This window comes from Thamnophis sirtalis, unplaced genomic scaffold, assembly GCF_051295495.1.
Source record: "Thamnophis sirtalis isolate CommonGarterSnake01/CBP01778 unplaced genomic scaffold, rThaSir2_p1.2 scaffold_1, whole genome shotgun sequence".
NCBI lineage: Eukaryota > Metazoa > Chordata > Lepidosauria > Squamata > Natricidae > Thamnophis > Thamnophis sirtalis.
This window is the reverse complement of record NW_028261381.1, coordinates 71877025-71891273: the sequence shown is the minus strand read 5'-3', so window position 1 is coordinate 71891273 and position 14249 is coordinate 71877025. Positions and strand designations below refer to the sequence as shown.

The 14249-nt window shown below is 38.0% G+C and overlaps 1 protein-coding gene across 1 annotated transcript in view; it reads left to right on the top strand.

The window, feature by feature from the left end:
* IGHMBP2 (immunoglobulin mu DNA binding protein 2) overlaps positions 1-14249 on the top strand; it is a 68622-nt gene that overhangs the window by 5369 nt on the left and 49004 nt on the right. The window contains exons 3-4 of the mRNA XM_014065481.2: positions 6847-7039; positions 7676-7773. Coding sequence (XP_013920956.2) covers positions 6847-7039; positions 7676-7773 — 291 coding nt within the window. The remainder of the gene's footprint in view (positions 1-6846; positions 7040-7675; positions 7774-14249) is intronic.

Here is a 14249-nt window from a genome sequence, read left to right as displayed (position 1 = left end):
GCATCTTGGAGATTCTCTCAAGATAGCCGACAACAGTAGTAAAATTTCCTATTTCATTTAATCTGAAATACACTCAGAAAATAAATGTGCTATGGACCTTACCTAGGTTTTTATTTTTTATGGCCCACAGTGACTGAGTTCAGAAGCCAAAAACCAAACATTATAAGGTTTATTACAGTTCATGTTAGTAACTCACTATTTCATAAGGAGACAATGTACAATATTAGTAGAGGCTCATGCTAGAATCCGATTTTCATATATTTGTAAAGTAATTTTGTCATAGTTCTGCATCCACTCACTTAAGGAAAAGGCTTATAAATTCAGTAAGATTAACTTCTGAGTAAATATTTGAATCATACTCCTTCTTTGATTTGTTTTTTTAAAAAGAGCCTTTATCTTCCTTCCTGCTTGGCTGGTCTCACATCATGTTAAGGCATGATTTGTATTAATTGCATAGATCAAACATAATTTTAATAAAATTTTAAGCCATAAACCATGGTTTACCAACCACAGTGGCTGAGTTCAGAAGCCAAAAACCAAACATTATAAGGTTTATTACAGTTTATGAATCATATGACTGTAGCCTAAAAAAGTGCCATTCTCCAAGAGCTTTATTAAACATCTTTCCATTATGCTGCAGTTACTGAGAATGCTATTTAGTATGTGCACAATACTGCATTAATGGACAAACACATGGACACATATACCCTTGAGCTGCCTACTGGCCAGTTCGGTAAAACAATGGGTTCTAGGCATATTTTTCAATTTGGATCGGTATTGAATCTCAAGGGTTTGGGGTTTTTTTGTTTTTGTTTTTGTTTTTTGCTTAAAAGGGAGATTCAAGATCCTCCTGGCATTCTTTTCCCTTGCCACAGATAGTGGGATTAATTATATAATTAATTGTATGCTTGAATTAATGCTTCAGGATTGATACCTTCACTGTTCCCTCCAAGGTGCGCGACTGCGCGGCCGCGCACATGGCAAGAAACCCCCGCGCAGAGGTTTCTAACTGCCGCGCAGATTTCTTTCAAAGTAAAAGTGGGGAAGTCCTTTGCAGGCGGCTAGAACTGGCCGCCCGCAAAGGACCTCCCCAAACTTGTTTCAGCGGCAGCTTTCAGCCTAGGGCGGCAGCATCACGCAGGCTGTGGAAGGAGGGGGAGGAGGAGGAGAAGGGAACCAAAGAGAGGCTTTTACCGAGTCTGCGCCTCACAGCCAGGACTGTCCTGGCGCCTCAAGCCGCGTTTCTTCCTGCAAAGCCCTTCTGGCATCAAGCGGAACTCTCGGGATGCCCGAAGGGCTTTGCAGGAAGAAACGCGGCTTGAGGCGCCAGGACGGTCCTGGCTGTGGGGCGCAGACCCGGTAAAAGCCTCTCTTTGGTTTCCTCCTCCTCCTCCTTCCACAGCCTGTGTGACGCTGCCGCCATAGGCTGAGAGCTGCCGCTGCCGCTGCTACACAACTGAGGGAGGGAGAGCGAAAGCAGAGGTAGCCTCAAATTTAATTTAAATTCTTTAAAAGAATTTTTGGATTTCTCCTCACCAAACCTTTAAGACTGAAAGTTTTTCCTAACATGAACTTGAGCTAATATACTTAATATGAGAAAGGTGCAGCAATTAACACCGCTTTTTAAAAAGAACAATATTTCTCAATTGTTTATTTGTATGAAGTCTGCCTATCTTAAGTTCCTACTATACAAAAGGTATTACCTTCTAAGGCAACCTGTATACAATACATTAGTGGCCAATATTACATTGCTCCTAATGACAAAATTAGAGCTGTGTTAAGCCTATGAAAAAAATCCCAAATGAATAAAATCATTATTAAGACCCAATGAAAAAAATACAAAAATTATGCATAAACTTTCATGTTCCTCAAATTTCCAATCCAAAACTTAACCCAGATTCTTCAGACATAGATTTGTAATTCAGAGTCAGACTCGATTATTAGAATGAATGCATTAATCAGGGGTGAATAATGTTGGTGAAATCTCATCTGACCTTCCATAATAATAACATACATACACAAATAGCTGACAGCCACATCTCTGAAACACTATTAAATCTGAACTAAATGTTTATCTAGAACTCAAATAGATAGCTTCTTTTTGGTTTTATTTTTTTTAATATTTATCAGTCTCTCTTTTAATCCATACTTCTGGTTGAAAGACTATTCTATGTCATGCTAAACAAATGCATGTTCTAGTGGGGGCGGGGCTCATTGGCATCTTCAGCGGCAGCCCTGCTCCCTGTGAAAAAAACCGAAGATGGAGCAGATCCACGCAGATAACATTGCTGCAACATGACTGGAGGAGAAATTCTGGGAGTTGAAGTCCACAAGGCTTAAAGCTGTCAGGTTTGAAGACCCCTGGGTTTTTTTTCCTAAAGGGTTAGGGGTGCAAGGGTCTTGTAACTTGACAGCTTTAAGACTTGCACACTTCAATGCCAGAGTTTCTGAGCCAACATTTTGGTTGCTAAGCAGGACCGTTGTTAAGTGATACTGATATTATATAACACTTTTAATTAAGCGGGTACCTTGAATAAACATAACTTTGAGTTTCAAATAATACTGATTTTGTTGTCTTAGGTGACATCTGTGAAAAAAATTCAGGTGCTCAGGCATGAAAATGTGCCGCTCAAACACTATACTTTTCCGCTCACACTGAAAAAAAATTAGAGGGAACATTGGATACCTTTTGTACTGTGTATGATAGAAGTAATCAGGAAGATAACTTTTGTCTTTTTAAAATGCTGTTTAGAAATAGGATGTGTGCAGAATTAGACAAAGATGTGCTTTGAAAAGAGTTTCAGGGGTTTTGAAAAGCACATCTTTTGCTGAAAAGCAAAATCAGTTCAAGACAGGCTGTTATTGAGGGGCAAGTTTTCTAAACTGAAACTAGGTGCTAAAGAAACATACTCAGTTAGATTCAGAGTTGCTAGGGGGAGAAACTCCAACATTGGGTTCAGTAATGCACAATTGCATTTTTCTTGTTGTGAATAAATCAGATACATGTGGAGGGTAATGTTGTGTGAACTTACACAGGGCATTTCTTATGGCTTAAAGGAGAATAGATTCATTGAATCATGACAGCTTACATTAAAATTGTTATGATGAAAGATGCCCCACAGCTTATATTTAAACAATTGAGCTAATCAGTTTCATTGACAGCTCAATTACTTTCCAGAACAGAATGTATTCTCACTGGTAAACAAAGTGGATACAGTTGTGTTTTTTTTAACCTAAATGGGAATGGCATATAAGAATGTGTATGTTTCTTACATTTCTTATATTTATATAGAGGTATAATGTCTGTATCAGTGTTTCAGAATATTTATGGTACCTGCCAAGAAAGGCGTCTAGCATCATTCCAGGGTTTTCTGGAAAGCTTTTCATTTTTCTGGATGATGCTAGTCTGACAGCCTAAAGTAACTGATTCTGAACTGCCCCCTAAAGCTGTGGGTTTCAATGCTGGGGCTTTCAATGCTCCTTTTGCTTTTATTTTTTTGAATTTAAAAAAAGGGAGATTGCATCATCTTTTAAGCTTTGTTTAGCCAAAGAGTTCTCTTGTGTATTCAAGTTTTGACCATGGATAAAGAGCTCCCAATGGCAAAATGTGTTCTGGAGCCTGTGGATTTTGCCATTGCATTGGAGCGCTTCTGAGCTCTGTGCAGGAATTTTAGTGCCCACTGGAAATTAAAGTGAGAAACCTTGGAAAGAGTTAAAAGGAATATAGGTTAATTTTAGTGGATTCTCCTCACATGGGTAGCAATATCACTTGGTATGACTGAGAGTTTTGCCTCCTTTGTGTCTTGTGATGTTTAATAAATTATTATTATTTTACATATAGTTTATTTCAGTAACCAACTAGAAGGGGTTTTATTTTCTTAAGAATGCCTGGATTCTCTTGATGCATAATTGATGAATCCATCAGACCTGACCTACTTTCAGTCTGCATGAGGGCTATGGAAAAATCTTATCTGCTATGTTACATTGGAACATGAAAGGTAGCAAAAGGATAGTCAAGCAAATTTAGAGTATTATACTTGCTCATTTTTCTGTACAATTCAGTCATTTTAAAATCTTATCTTCATAACTATTGCATTTTGATTGGCACTGCACAGTTTAGCATCAAAATGTTGTAATCTTACACATTATTACAATTTCCACATGTCCTGTGAATTAACAGAAGACTTTAATATCCTTTATAAAACACATGCTTCATACTCTCTCTGGATTCTGTCAAATGATTCACTGTGCTATTTCTGCAACATATAAACTTTTAATATTATACATTAAACTACCTCTCCCTTAGGCATGAAAATCACTGGATGACTTTGGGCCAATTATTTCCTCTCAGTCTGACCAACCTCACACTGTTGTTATGTGGAAAATAGAAGATAGAAGCAATAGAGATGAGTGCTGCCTTGAGTTGCCCCCAGATAAATGGGTTAAAGTTAAATACATTTTTTGCAATAGGTGTTTGATTTGTATAACTTTCTATAAATAATGTTTTAATACCTGGGGTTTTGTTTTGTTGCTGGATTAAGGGTTGAGATAAAATTGAAATGCCAACAGTAAGGTGTGTTATCTCATTTCAACTTTAGGATCACCAGTGCATGGTCTAACCTACAATTTCAGCTACATTGCTACATTTCAGCTTGTTGAATATGACTTAGAATTTAGAAGCCAATAACTAATTATTTTTTGATTAAGATAATCTGTTTCAGTAATATCTAAATCTATTTGATTGGGGATTCATAATTCCTATGTATTAAGTAATTTTTTAGCCTGCACAATTTTTGGAAGCCATTTATGCAATGAATTTTGTCTTTACATTTTTGTGTATCCATTTTCCCTAAAAGCCTGCAGTTATAATTTCTTCCTAATAATCAAGTTCTTTATACCAATTTTTTAAAATGTTGAGTTACTTTCTAAAGGAAATGCATTTGTCCTAGATTAGCGTATATCGAGGCAAGTGTTAATATTTAGTTGTCCCATTTCCCCTTATAAAACTAAACCTCCTTTTGTATTTTTTTACTATAAAATTCAAATTGATTTCATTTAATTTGCCATCTTGTGCTTGATTTATTTGTACACCCAGAAAATATTTTTGTAAAATAATCATTGTTAATGTCTTTCTTTATATATGTTTCGTATAGCATTATTACAGATGTATTTAAATATTTGAAATATTTATTAATTCTAGTACTTTTGATTAGAATTCTTAAACTTCCACATTCAAGGAAACTTTCTTGGTCACTCACAAGTATTTTCTTGCTAATATTAATTTATTTTTCAAATAATTTATATCAGTGTTTCTTGACCTTGGTAACTTGAAGATGGGTGGCCTTCAGCTTCCAAAAGCCCATCTTCAAGTTGCAACGGTTGAGAGTGCCTGTCCATCTGGATCTAGGAGTCCCCTAGGATCTTAAGCTTTTTTATTCTCCACAACCTTTTGTGGGAACAAAAGGTTTTGGGATCTCCCATTTAGGTTTATGAGGATCTAGCCCATATTCTGTACAGCTGTTACTATACACAATGCAAGCTACTCGGTTATGCCATTCCTGCCTACATCTTACACCCTGCCACTTTATCTTGGACTATCTGTGAGGCCTCTTTACATAGCCTGTTAGCACTGGTCCTTTTTAGTGGGCTTCTGTGGATCTGGCGTTTAGTACTTGTTCTTCTGCTGCTATGATCAGTTTCTCAGTGCTATCTTTTAGTCCAGCCCATTCCAGTCATTGGGATTTTCCATTGTCTGCCACCTCCCCTACTGTGTCTGTCAACCGTATATCCTATTAAGGATCTTGCCTTAGCTCCCCACCTCCCCATATCTCTCTCTCTTTCTCTATATATACATATGCAAATGCATATACATATACACCTATATAATTTCAAAGATAAAATACAAAATTACAGCAAAAAAGGAAAAATAAGGATTTATTTTTATATCCAAACTTCCTATTTTTTGAAGAATAGCAATATTTAAAACTCAAAAAGGAAAAAATTTGAATGTTTTAAATAATTAATTTGAAGGGGATCCTTCACTTATTCCTTATTTTGTTTCTTGGAACTGTTTTCTTTTCTATAACTTATCCTGATGATATCTTGAAATAACATCACTATTTCCTTCTCAGTTTATTTCTTGTATCTCATATTTCTTTCAGATAAGTTTGTCTTTTATGTGTGCAGTGAGAAATGTTGATACAATGTCTCTCACGGTCTTTGTATCTTCATGAAGCAAACACTCTATTTTCAAAGTCAATACTCTTATCCATAGGTTTTAGATCAGGAAACAATTCATTAAGTTTTATCACTAAGTATCAATTATATCAAGATTCTCAGCAGTTTCTCTAAAATCTCTGACCCTTAAGATTATTTCTTTTGCAGTACTCTGATCTTGTAAATTTGCCAAATTTATCTTGTTATTTAAAATATCTTTTTTTCCATCTTAGATTTCTTAGTTGTATTCTGTATGCTAGAATCATATAATTGGCTACCTATATAAACTTTATTAGACATTTGCTTTGACATTTCTCTATATTTTGTATTAAATTTATTATGCCTGCTAAATTTTCTCTTATTGGCATTATAATCTTCTCCCATTTTAGTTTTAGGTCTTGCCTGAGTTGTCTGATCAATGATTGAATGAGAATCAATGTATTGTTTACCACAATGATGTATCTTAGATGCTTCATCTCTCTTTGTCTTTACTGTTGATTTATTCCTGTTTGTTGCTGGAGGAATGATGAGCTTCATATATTTGTGATTTCTTTGTAATGCCTTTGCTTTTATGTGAGGTACCTTTTCTGTCTTCTGATTTTATTCTTTGTCGTCATTTATCTGCTGCAGGTGACATAGTGGGACTTTATGAAGCAGCTGGACAAAATAATCAGATCTGCACAGGAATTGTAACCCGAATAGCCTCCAATTCAATAACTATTGCAGTTGATGAGCCTCAAAGTAACCTTGTGAGTTTAGATCAGGAGAATTCGTACCGTCTGTTGAAACTTGCCAATGATGTTACATACAACAGACTCAAAAGGTAAAGAATGATTATGAAACTTTTATGTCTTAAACAAAGAATATCAAATTATTTAATAACCAGAATGCTGAAAAGAAGTAAGGGAAATGCTTGAAAAGAGTAAGGAAAATAGTTATGCGAGGTATAGCTGGGAGATACCAGTCCATTTGCTCCATTGTACCAAGATTTTGGATGATCTTCCTAGGTCCTGAAACTCAAAGATGCATAAATGTTTCTCTATTTTTTGTTCACTGGTTTATTGGCTGCTGCATTTTTGTCATACACTTTGTAGTGCATATGTTGGCAACATATGCTCATAATCTGAGCCTTTCACTTGTGAAAACGATGAAACAAGTAGGCTCCAGATGGCATGTGCCTGTTGGGTTAAGTTGGCATGTGGTTGGAAGTTTTTTTAGCCCTGAATGAAGGAGTTAGTGAAAGAGAAGCTAATTTAACCTTACAAGACTAATAATACTAAGTTCCTGGGAAGTTTTAGTATGGTTCCGAGACTACGATATGTCATTTCAAGCTGATCACATAACATTTGTAATTATTTAAGATATTATTGTTTGATAATATTTCCTAAGCTCAGAAGGAGTTGTCTATAAGATGCAATAAAATAAATTAAAGGTCCTTTTATTTTCTTCTCTTTGGAAGGGCTTTAAATACACTTAATCACTATGGGTCTGGTCCAGCATCTGATCTTATTGATGTGCTGTTGTGTTCTTCTGAACCTAGAGATGCCAGTGATACAAGTAAGAACTTTTTCTGCTTTTTTCTTTAATGAATGGCGAAAAATCTATGGAAATAAAGTTATTTAGTATGCATGATTTAACCTACAACTGGTGTCCCTAAAAAGCCTTCCTCTCTTGCCCTTTGTGATTTCTTTTGAAGAAAAGATACAAATGAACCTCATTTTCTTTGTTCAGTGCCATTTTGCACTGACCTGGCATATATTAAGCAAACATAAATATTTATTTCATATAGGGTAAGCATTTATATCTGGGCAAGTATTTTTTCTGTATTGTCTTTATAGATCTTTACAGCACAAGTACAAATGTGTATTCATTTATCAAAACAATAGTTGTTGACCAGATTCTGACATCCTACTAAGGCATAACACATGAACGCAGGGTGATTGTTGAGGCTTAGACAGTGTGGGATAATGCATATCTTGACAATTCTCCCTCTAGTTTTCCACTTTTAGTAAACATTCTAGCAAGGAACAGAAATTTGTCCATTTGTTTTGTTTTTCACCATTTAGATGTAACTTGTAATTGTTTCCTGCATTTTCCTAGTTGAACATAGTTACGTCAGGCTTTGCTCCTGTTTAGTGTTGTATTGTTCCTGAAGCATTTCATTTATTTTCATCTATGCCTTAATCTCAGTATATACAGTACACTGCTTTTATTGCATCCAGCAAATCTTCAATCCCATATTCACAAAAAGTATTCCATAATTTGAATTTATTTATAATTTACTTTCTTTAAATCAAGTGTCTAAACTTGCTTTTAAACATTTGTATATTTCTCAATTAATTCTGAAGAACAAAAATCTGATCTGCTCGTGTATGTCCCTTCCCCTGTGGTATAAAATCAAACCACATTTTCTAATTTTGCTTATTATCACCTCTCTCATACTCATAATCCAAACCCCAGATTATGTGCATCCAGTACTCATGCTCCGTACTGTCCATTTGTCTTTATAGATCCTGTGCAGATAACGTTCAACATTTCATAAACTGACTCTTTATTTTTTTGTTTCCATTTATCAAGAACCCAATTATTCCAGGAGTAAACACAATTCTTACTGTTAGCAAGCATAATAATATACTTATACTGAAATCTGTAGAGATTTTTTCCCCCCTTAACTTGAGTGAAACAATTTAAAACGACCTCAAAAATTATAGATGGCTAGATAAGTCGTAATAAATAAATAAATGTGCAAGCCCGTCTATGAGGAAAAGATCATAGTCGTACACACACGGCAACCAATAGAAATAAAGGCCAATTGATATGTCAGAAAAAGCATATAATAAAATGGGTTATTCTATTCTGAATAGAAGAGAGAATACTTTTAGAAACACCTACATTAAAAATAAGTACCCAAAAAGCTCACCATAGAGAAACCTAGAATTTGGGAATCATATATAAAGACAGTTGGTAACCACCAGAGGTCAGCATTTTTCTATGAGCAGCACAGCCATAACAGTGCTATTGTCACTTTTCCCAAAATGTGCCGCTTCTGCAGAAAAAAACAGACTTAGGCATCCCTGTAAAGCCAGACAAATTCTAATAATTTTTGTGCTGCTCATCTTTATTCTTGTCAGATTCTCTTTTGTACGGAGATGTCTTTTTATCCCACCTATCCTTATGATCAACTATCAGAGGAGAAGTGAGTGAGTGCTGCCTTTAAGACTCAAGGGCAGCAGGTGAATCCAGAATGCCCCTTTTCCCTTCATCATTTCCTATAATCATTTGATCACACTGAATTCCAACCAACTAGAATATCAGATCAATCTTACGTGAGTTTTTATCTCTGGTAAAGGCTTGTGTAAGCAATCAAATACTTGCTGGTGCTCCTGGACTACTTTTAGTGGTTGAGTGGTTTTTCTTCTATGTTTTAAATAATTCCAGTTAAGTTTTGGGAATTGCTCTATCCTGATGTATTAAGGAAAAGATTAAAAATGTGATGCTTTGATTGTGTTAACTGGGAAACAGAAACAAGAGCATGGTGTTGTACTCCTGCCCTGTTTTAGCCTTGCCATTATGTCACCATAGTAGGAGGAGATGCTGGAGTGAGCAGCCCTTTGGTCCTGTACAGTAGTTCCTACATTTCTAGAAGGGATGGCTCATAAAAGGAACAGCAAATTTTGCTGTTTGAAACTGCCTGAAGACCATTTCCTGAAGCTTACACACAAATACATGTATATGTTTGTTTAGATGTTTATTAACATTTGTAGGCCGCCCTTTTCCCTGAGGGGACTCAGGGCGGCTCACATAAAATCAGGGAGGGGGAATACAAACAATGACGTAGACAAATATAATAAAAGTAATAAGCAACATACATTCATCATTCGGGAGGGGCGGCTATCCTTGTCCCCAGGCCTGACGGGCTAGCCAGTTCTTAAGGGCTGTGCGGAAGGCCTGGACGGTGGAGAGGGTACGAATCTCCACGGGGAGCTCGTTCCAAAGGGTCGGGGCTACTACTGAGAAGGCCCTCCTCCTTGTAGTTGCCAGCCGGCACTGGCTGGCCGATGGAATACGGAGGAGGCCCAATCTATGAGATCTAATTGGTCGCAGGGAGGTAATTGGCAGAAGGCGGTCTCTCAAGTATCCAGATCCACTACCATGCAGGGCTTTATGGGTGACTAATAGCACCTTGAAGCGCATCCGGAGATCGACAGGTAGCCAGCGCAGCTCGCGGAGGATAGGTGTTATGTGGGTGAACCGAGGTGCACCCACAATCGCTCGCGCGGCCGCATTCTGCACTAGCTGAAGTCGCCGGATGCTCTTCAAGGGCAGCCCCATGTAGAGCACATTGCAGTATTCCAGCCTAGAGGTCACAAGGGCCCGAGTGACTGTTGTGAGAGCCTCCCGATTCAGGTAGGGTCGCAACTGGCGCACCAGGCGAACCTGGGCGAATGCCCCCCTGGTCACAGCCGTCAGGTGGTGGTCAAACGATAGCTGTGGATCCAGGAGGACTCCCAAGTTGCGAACCCTCTCTGAGGGGTATAGAATTTGACCCCCCAGCCTGAGTGATGGAATATTGATCGAATCTTTGGGAGGGAAGCACAACAGCCACTCGGTCTTTTCTGGGTTGAGCACAAGCTTGTTAACCCTCATCCAGTCCATAACGGCCTCAAGGCCTCGGTTCATCACGTCTGCCGCTTCATTGAGTTGGCACGGGGCGGACAGATACAACTGGGTATCGTCCGCATATTGATGGTATCTGATCCCGTGCCTGCGGATGATCTCTCCCAGCGGTTTCATGTAGATGTTGAATAGTAGGGGGGATAAGACCGAGCCCTGAGGCACCCCATATGTTAGGGGCCTAGGGGACGATCTCTGCCCCCCCACTAACACCGACTGCGACCTGTCCGAGAGGTAGGAGGAGAACCACCGCAACACGGTGCCTCCCACTCCCACCTCCCGCAGTCGTCGCAGAAGGATACCATGGTCAATGGTATCGAAAGCCGCTGAGAGGTCAAGGAGGACCAGGATGGAGGAATGTCCTCCATCTCTGGCTCTCCAGAGATCATCGGTCAATGCGACCAAAGCGGTTTCTGTGCTGTAACCGGGTCTGAAGCCTGACTGGAAGGGGTCGAGATAGTTTGCTTCCTCCAAGGACCGTTGGAGCTGGAAGGCCACCACCTTCTCAACAACCTTCCCAAGGAAGGGAAGGTTGGAGACTGGGCGATAGTTATTAAGAACAGCTGGATCCAGAGATGGCTTCTTTAGGAGGGGTCTCACCACCGCCGCTTTCAGTGCGGCGGGGAAGTTCCCCTCCCGAAGAGGGAATGTTACTTTCTTCAGCATTATTGTTTTTTGCTAATTGCGTGCAGGTGGACTTGCTGTTACTCAGGAGTAACTGAATTTCAGCCCCATAGCAAAAAGCAGGTCCACTTCGTTAAATACTAGTAATTACTAGCATTCAAATAATAAAATCCAAAAGAAGGGGCGCAGAAAAAGCCCAAACCAACTTGCCATAAATTATGATATACTTTGAGGTTGACAGTAACTACTGCCTCTTTTTCTGTTTTCCCTAACACTTGCAGTCTTTCCTTGAGAGAACATAAAATTGGCAGTTTATAAACTGCTTATACCTTTAGTGAATTGTGAAAAATAAGAAGTCTAAATACTGGGGCAAAAATCATTGCTGTGAAGGAATGCGGAATTTGTTCTATGAATTAATCTTTGAGGTAACTTAATGTGGTTAAAAAGCTTCTGCCTTTTTAACTAAAACTATCTCATATAACTCATGTGCATCATAGATGCACTGTCCTGTTCTTGAATCTGTTCTGCAGAAAAATACCCGATGCATTATAATTTGCTTTAGTGATTATTTATGCACCTTGGCAAATAGACACCTTATCAGCTTGCCTGACATGCTTTCCCTCATTCTGCATTTGTCAGCTGATAAATGAATCTGATCTTGTGAATAACTTAGAATGCAGTATAAAATGCCAAATGGAGCCAAAAGCTTTTTTAGCATTCGTGATGTATAGGACTTTTGGCTTTTGAAGGTGTAGCTTAGTCATGACTAACAAACCAGAACTCATTCATGCTGTTACAAGAGCTGGAATCTTTCGTTTGTACTGTTTTGCTAAGGGCTGCAATATTGCCTTATTCATCAGCAAGAAACAGAACATAAGTATGGTAAATGGAAAATGCACTAAAAGTATGTTTTTTTTAAAAGAAAAGTCCCTACAGCTCATGTTAAAATAATTGAAAGTTTAAGGTGTTCAAGTATTTACAACAATTTTTAAAGGTTGGTTTTATATGTGGAAAGAGGATTTACTTTACGTTCTTATTTTTAGGCATTAAAAGAAATTTTGATTGTGCATGTGACATTTTTAACAATAAAAATATTATAAAACATAGCCAAAAAGCTTTAAATGACATGTTGCTTGGCTGAGCAGTCCCCAACCTTTCCCATTCTGCCAACTGGCAGCAGTGGTGGGGGAAGGGATCATTTTGTGCGCTTGCCCGCCATTTCTGCAGCCCAGTCCCTAATGAGCCTCAAACTGGAACCAGTCCATAGACAGGGAGTTAGGGACCCCTGGCTTGGATAATCTATAAAAAATAGTTGGAAATATAAGATGATGATAACTTTCTAACATATTCTTTACCAATCATTACAAGACTTGCTGTTACTATGATTTTACAAACATCTGTAATTTGCTTTTTGTGTTTTTAAACAAACTTGATATTTGCATTATTTTAATAAAATCTGCCTGAGAAACAGCTTTATGGTAAAACTGTAAGGCTAGCACCTCTCTACTTCTTGCAGAAGAGCCATTCCAATTCTTAGCAGTAGCAAATTTGGAGAGATAATTCTTTTCTTGCCGTTCAGAATGCAAAACCTTTTGGCATCCTGATCCAACAAAGTGGCACTACTGCCCCTTTTGATGGGCCATCTCCTATAGCTAGAGAGGAATTAAATTGCCCATTTAGTGTCTTTTGCCAGTCTGAAGTGAAAAATGCCTGTTCCAAGAGCATTTGCCAAACTAACGATGACAACAACTCCTACTTACCAACTGCTCCCCATATATATAAAATTACTGTTTATATTTTAGTTGATTTCCTCCGGATTTTGGTGAATAAATGTTCTGCTGCTTCTTCCTGCAATACTGGCATCAAACAAGCTAAAAGCCTCCTCATCTTTGCAATTGAAAAGTTGGTGGGATGAAGAGGAGGAGTTGGACAGTAATAATAATAATGGTATAATAATGATAATGGGAACAATAATATCAACATTGGCATAATATCAATTCCTGAGATACACCAAAAGAAAAAATAACATGTAACATTTTTACAGAAGTGAGGGTCTTCTGAAAGTTCCCTTTCCCCATTCCAGCTGGGGCTGCATACTAGAGGCAGAAATGAAATGTTACACAGGATGTTAATTGACAGTTCCACTCCCTCCCCTGCAACTATCATCAAGAAAAAAGGGTGGTCCTGAATTAAGAAATAAAGATATAGACATTTATGTAGTTATTTTAAAGTTTGCACAGCACTCAAAACATGAGTTTTCAGGAAAATAAGGCAGAAATTAATAGTCATCCTTGTTAGCTCTATTGTCCTAGCTGGGACCGCCCCCCTCCCAAGAGGGGGGGTGAGGGAAGCATTTTCCAACTGACCAAAGAGTATTTTCCTTGCATCCTTCCAGCAGCCACCATTGTCTGTTGGCCATTTCAAGGTAGTGCGTCTTGCTCTTCGCATGTCACTGTCTAATGAATTGTTAGCAGTTGTTCTATGAAACTCTGCTGCTCATCTAATTACACATTAGTGTTCAAAGCTATAATTAAGGTTTTGGCTCAGCATATTGTTTAAAACATTTGTACTTTTAGGAAAGAAAGGTGTCTGCGTTTTTTCAAGGAATTTCCTATTAAGAATGTATTCTGTATGGTGGAACAGTTAAGGCAACGGGCTGTTAAAGCTCATTAATCTTCTGTTATTCTTTCAAAGGCTGAAAATATTTGCAGTAAAACAGAAACTTTCTTGAGAGA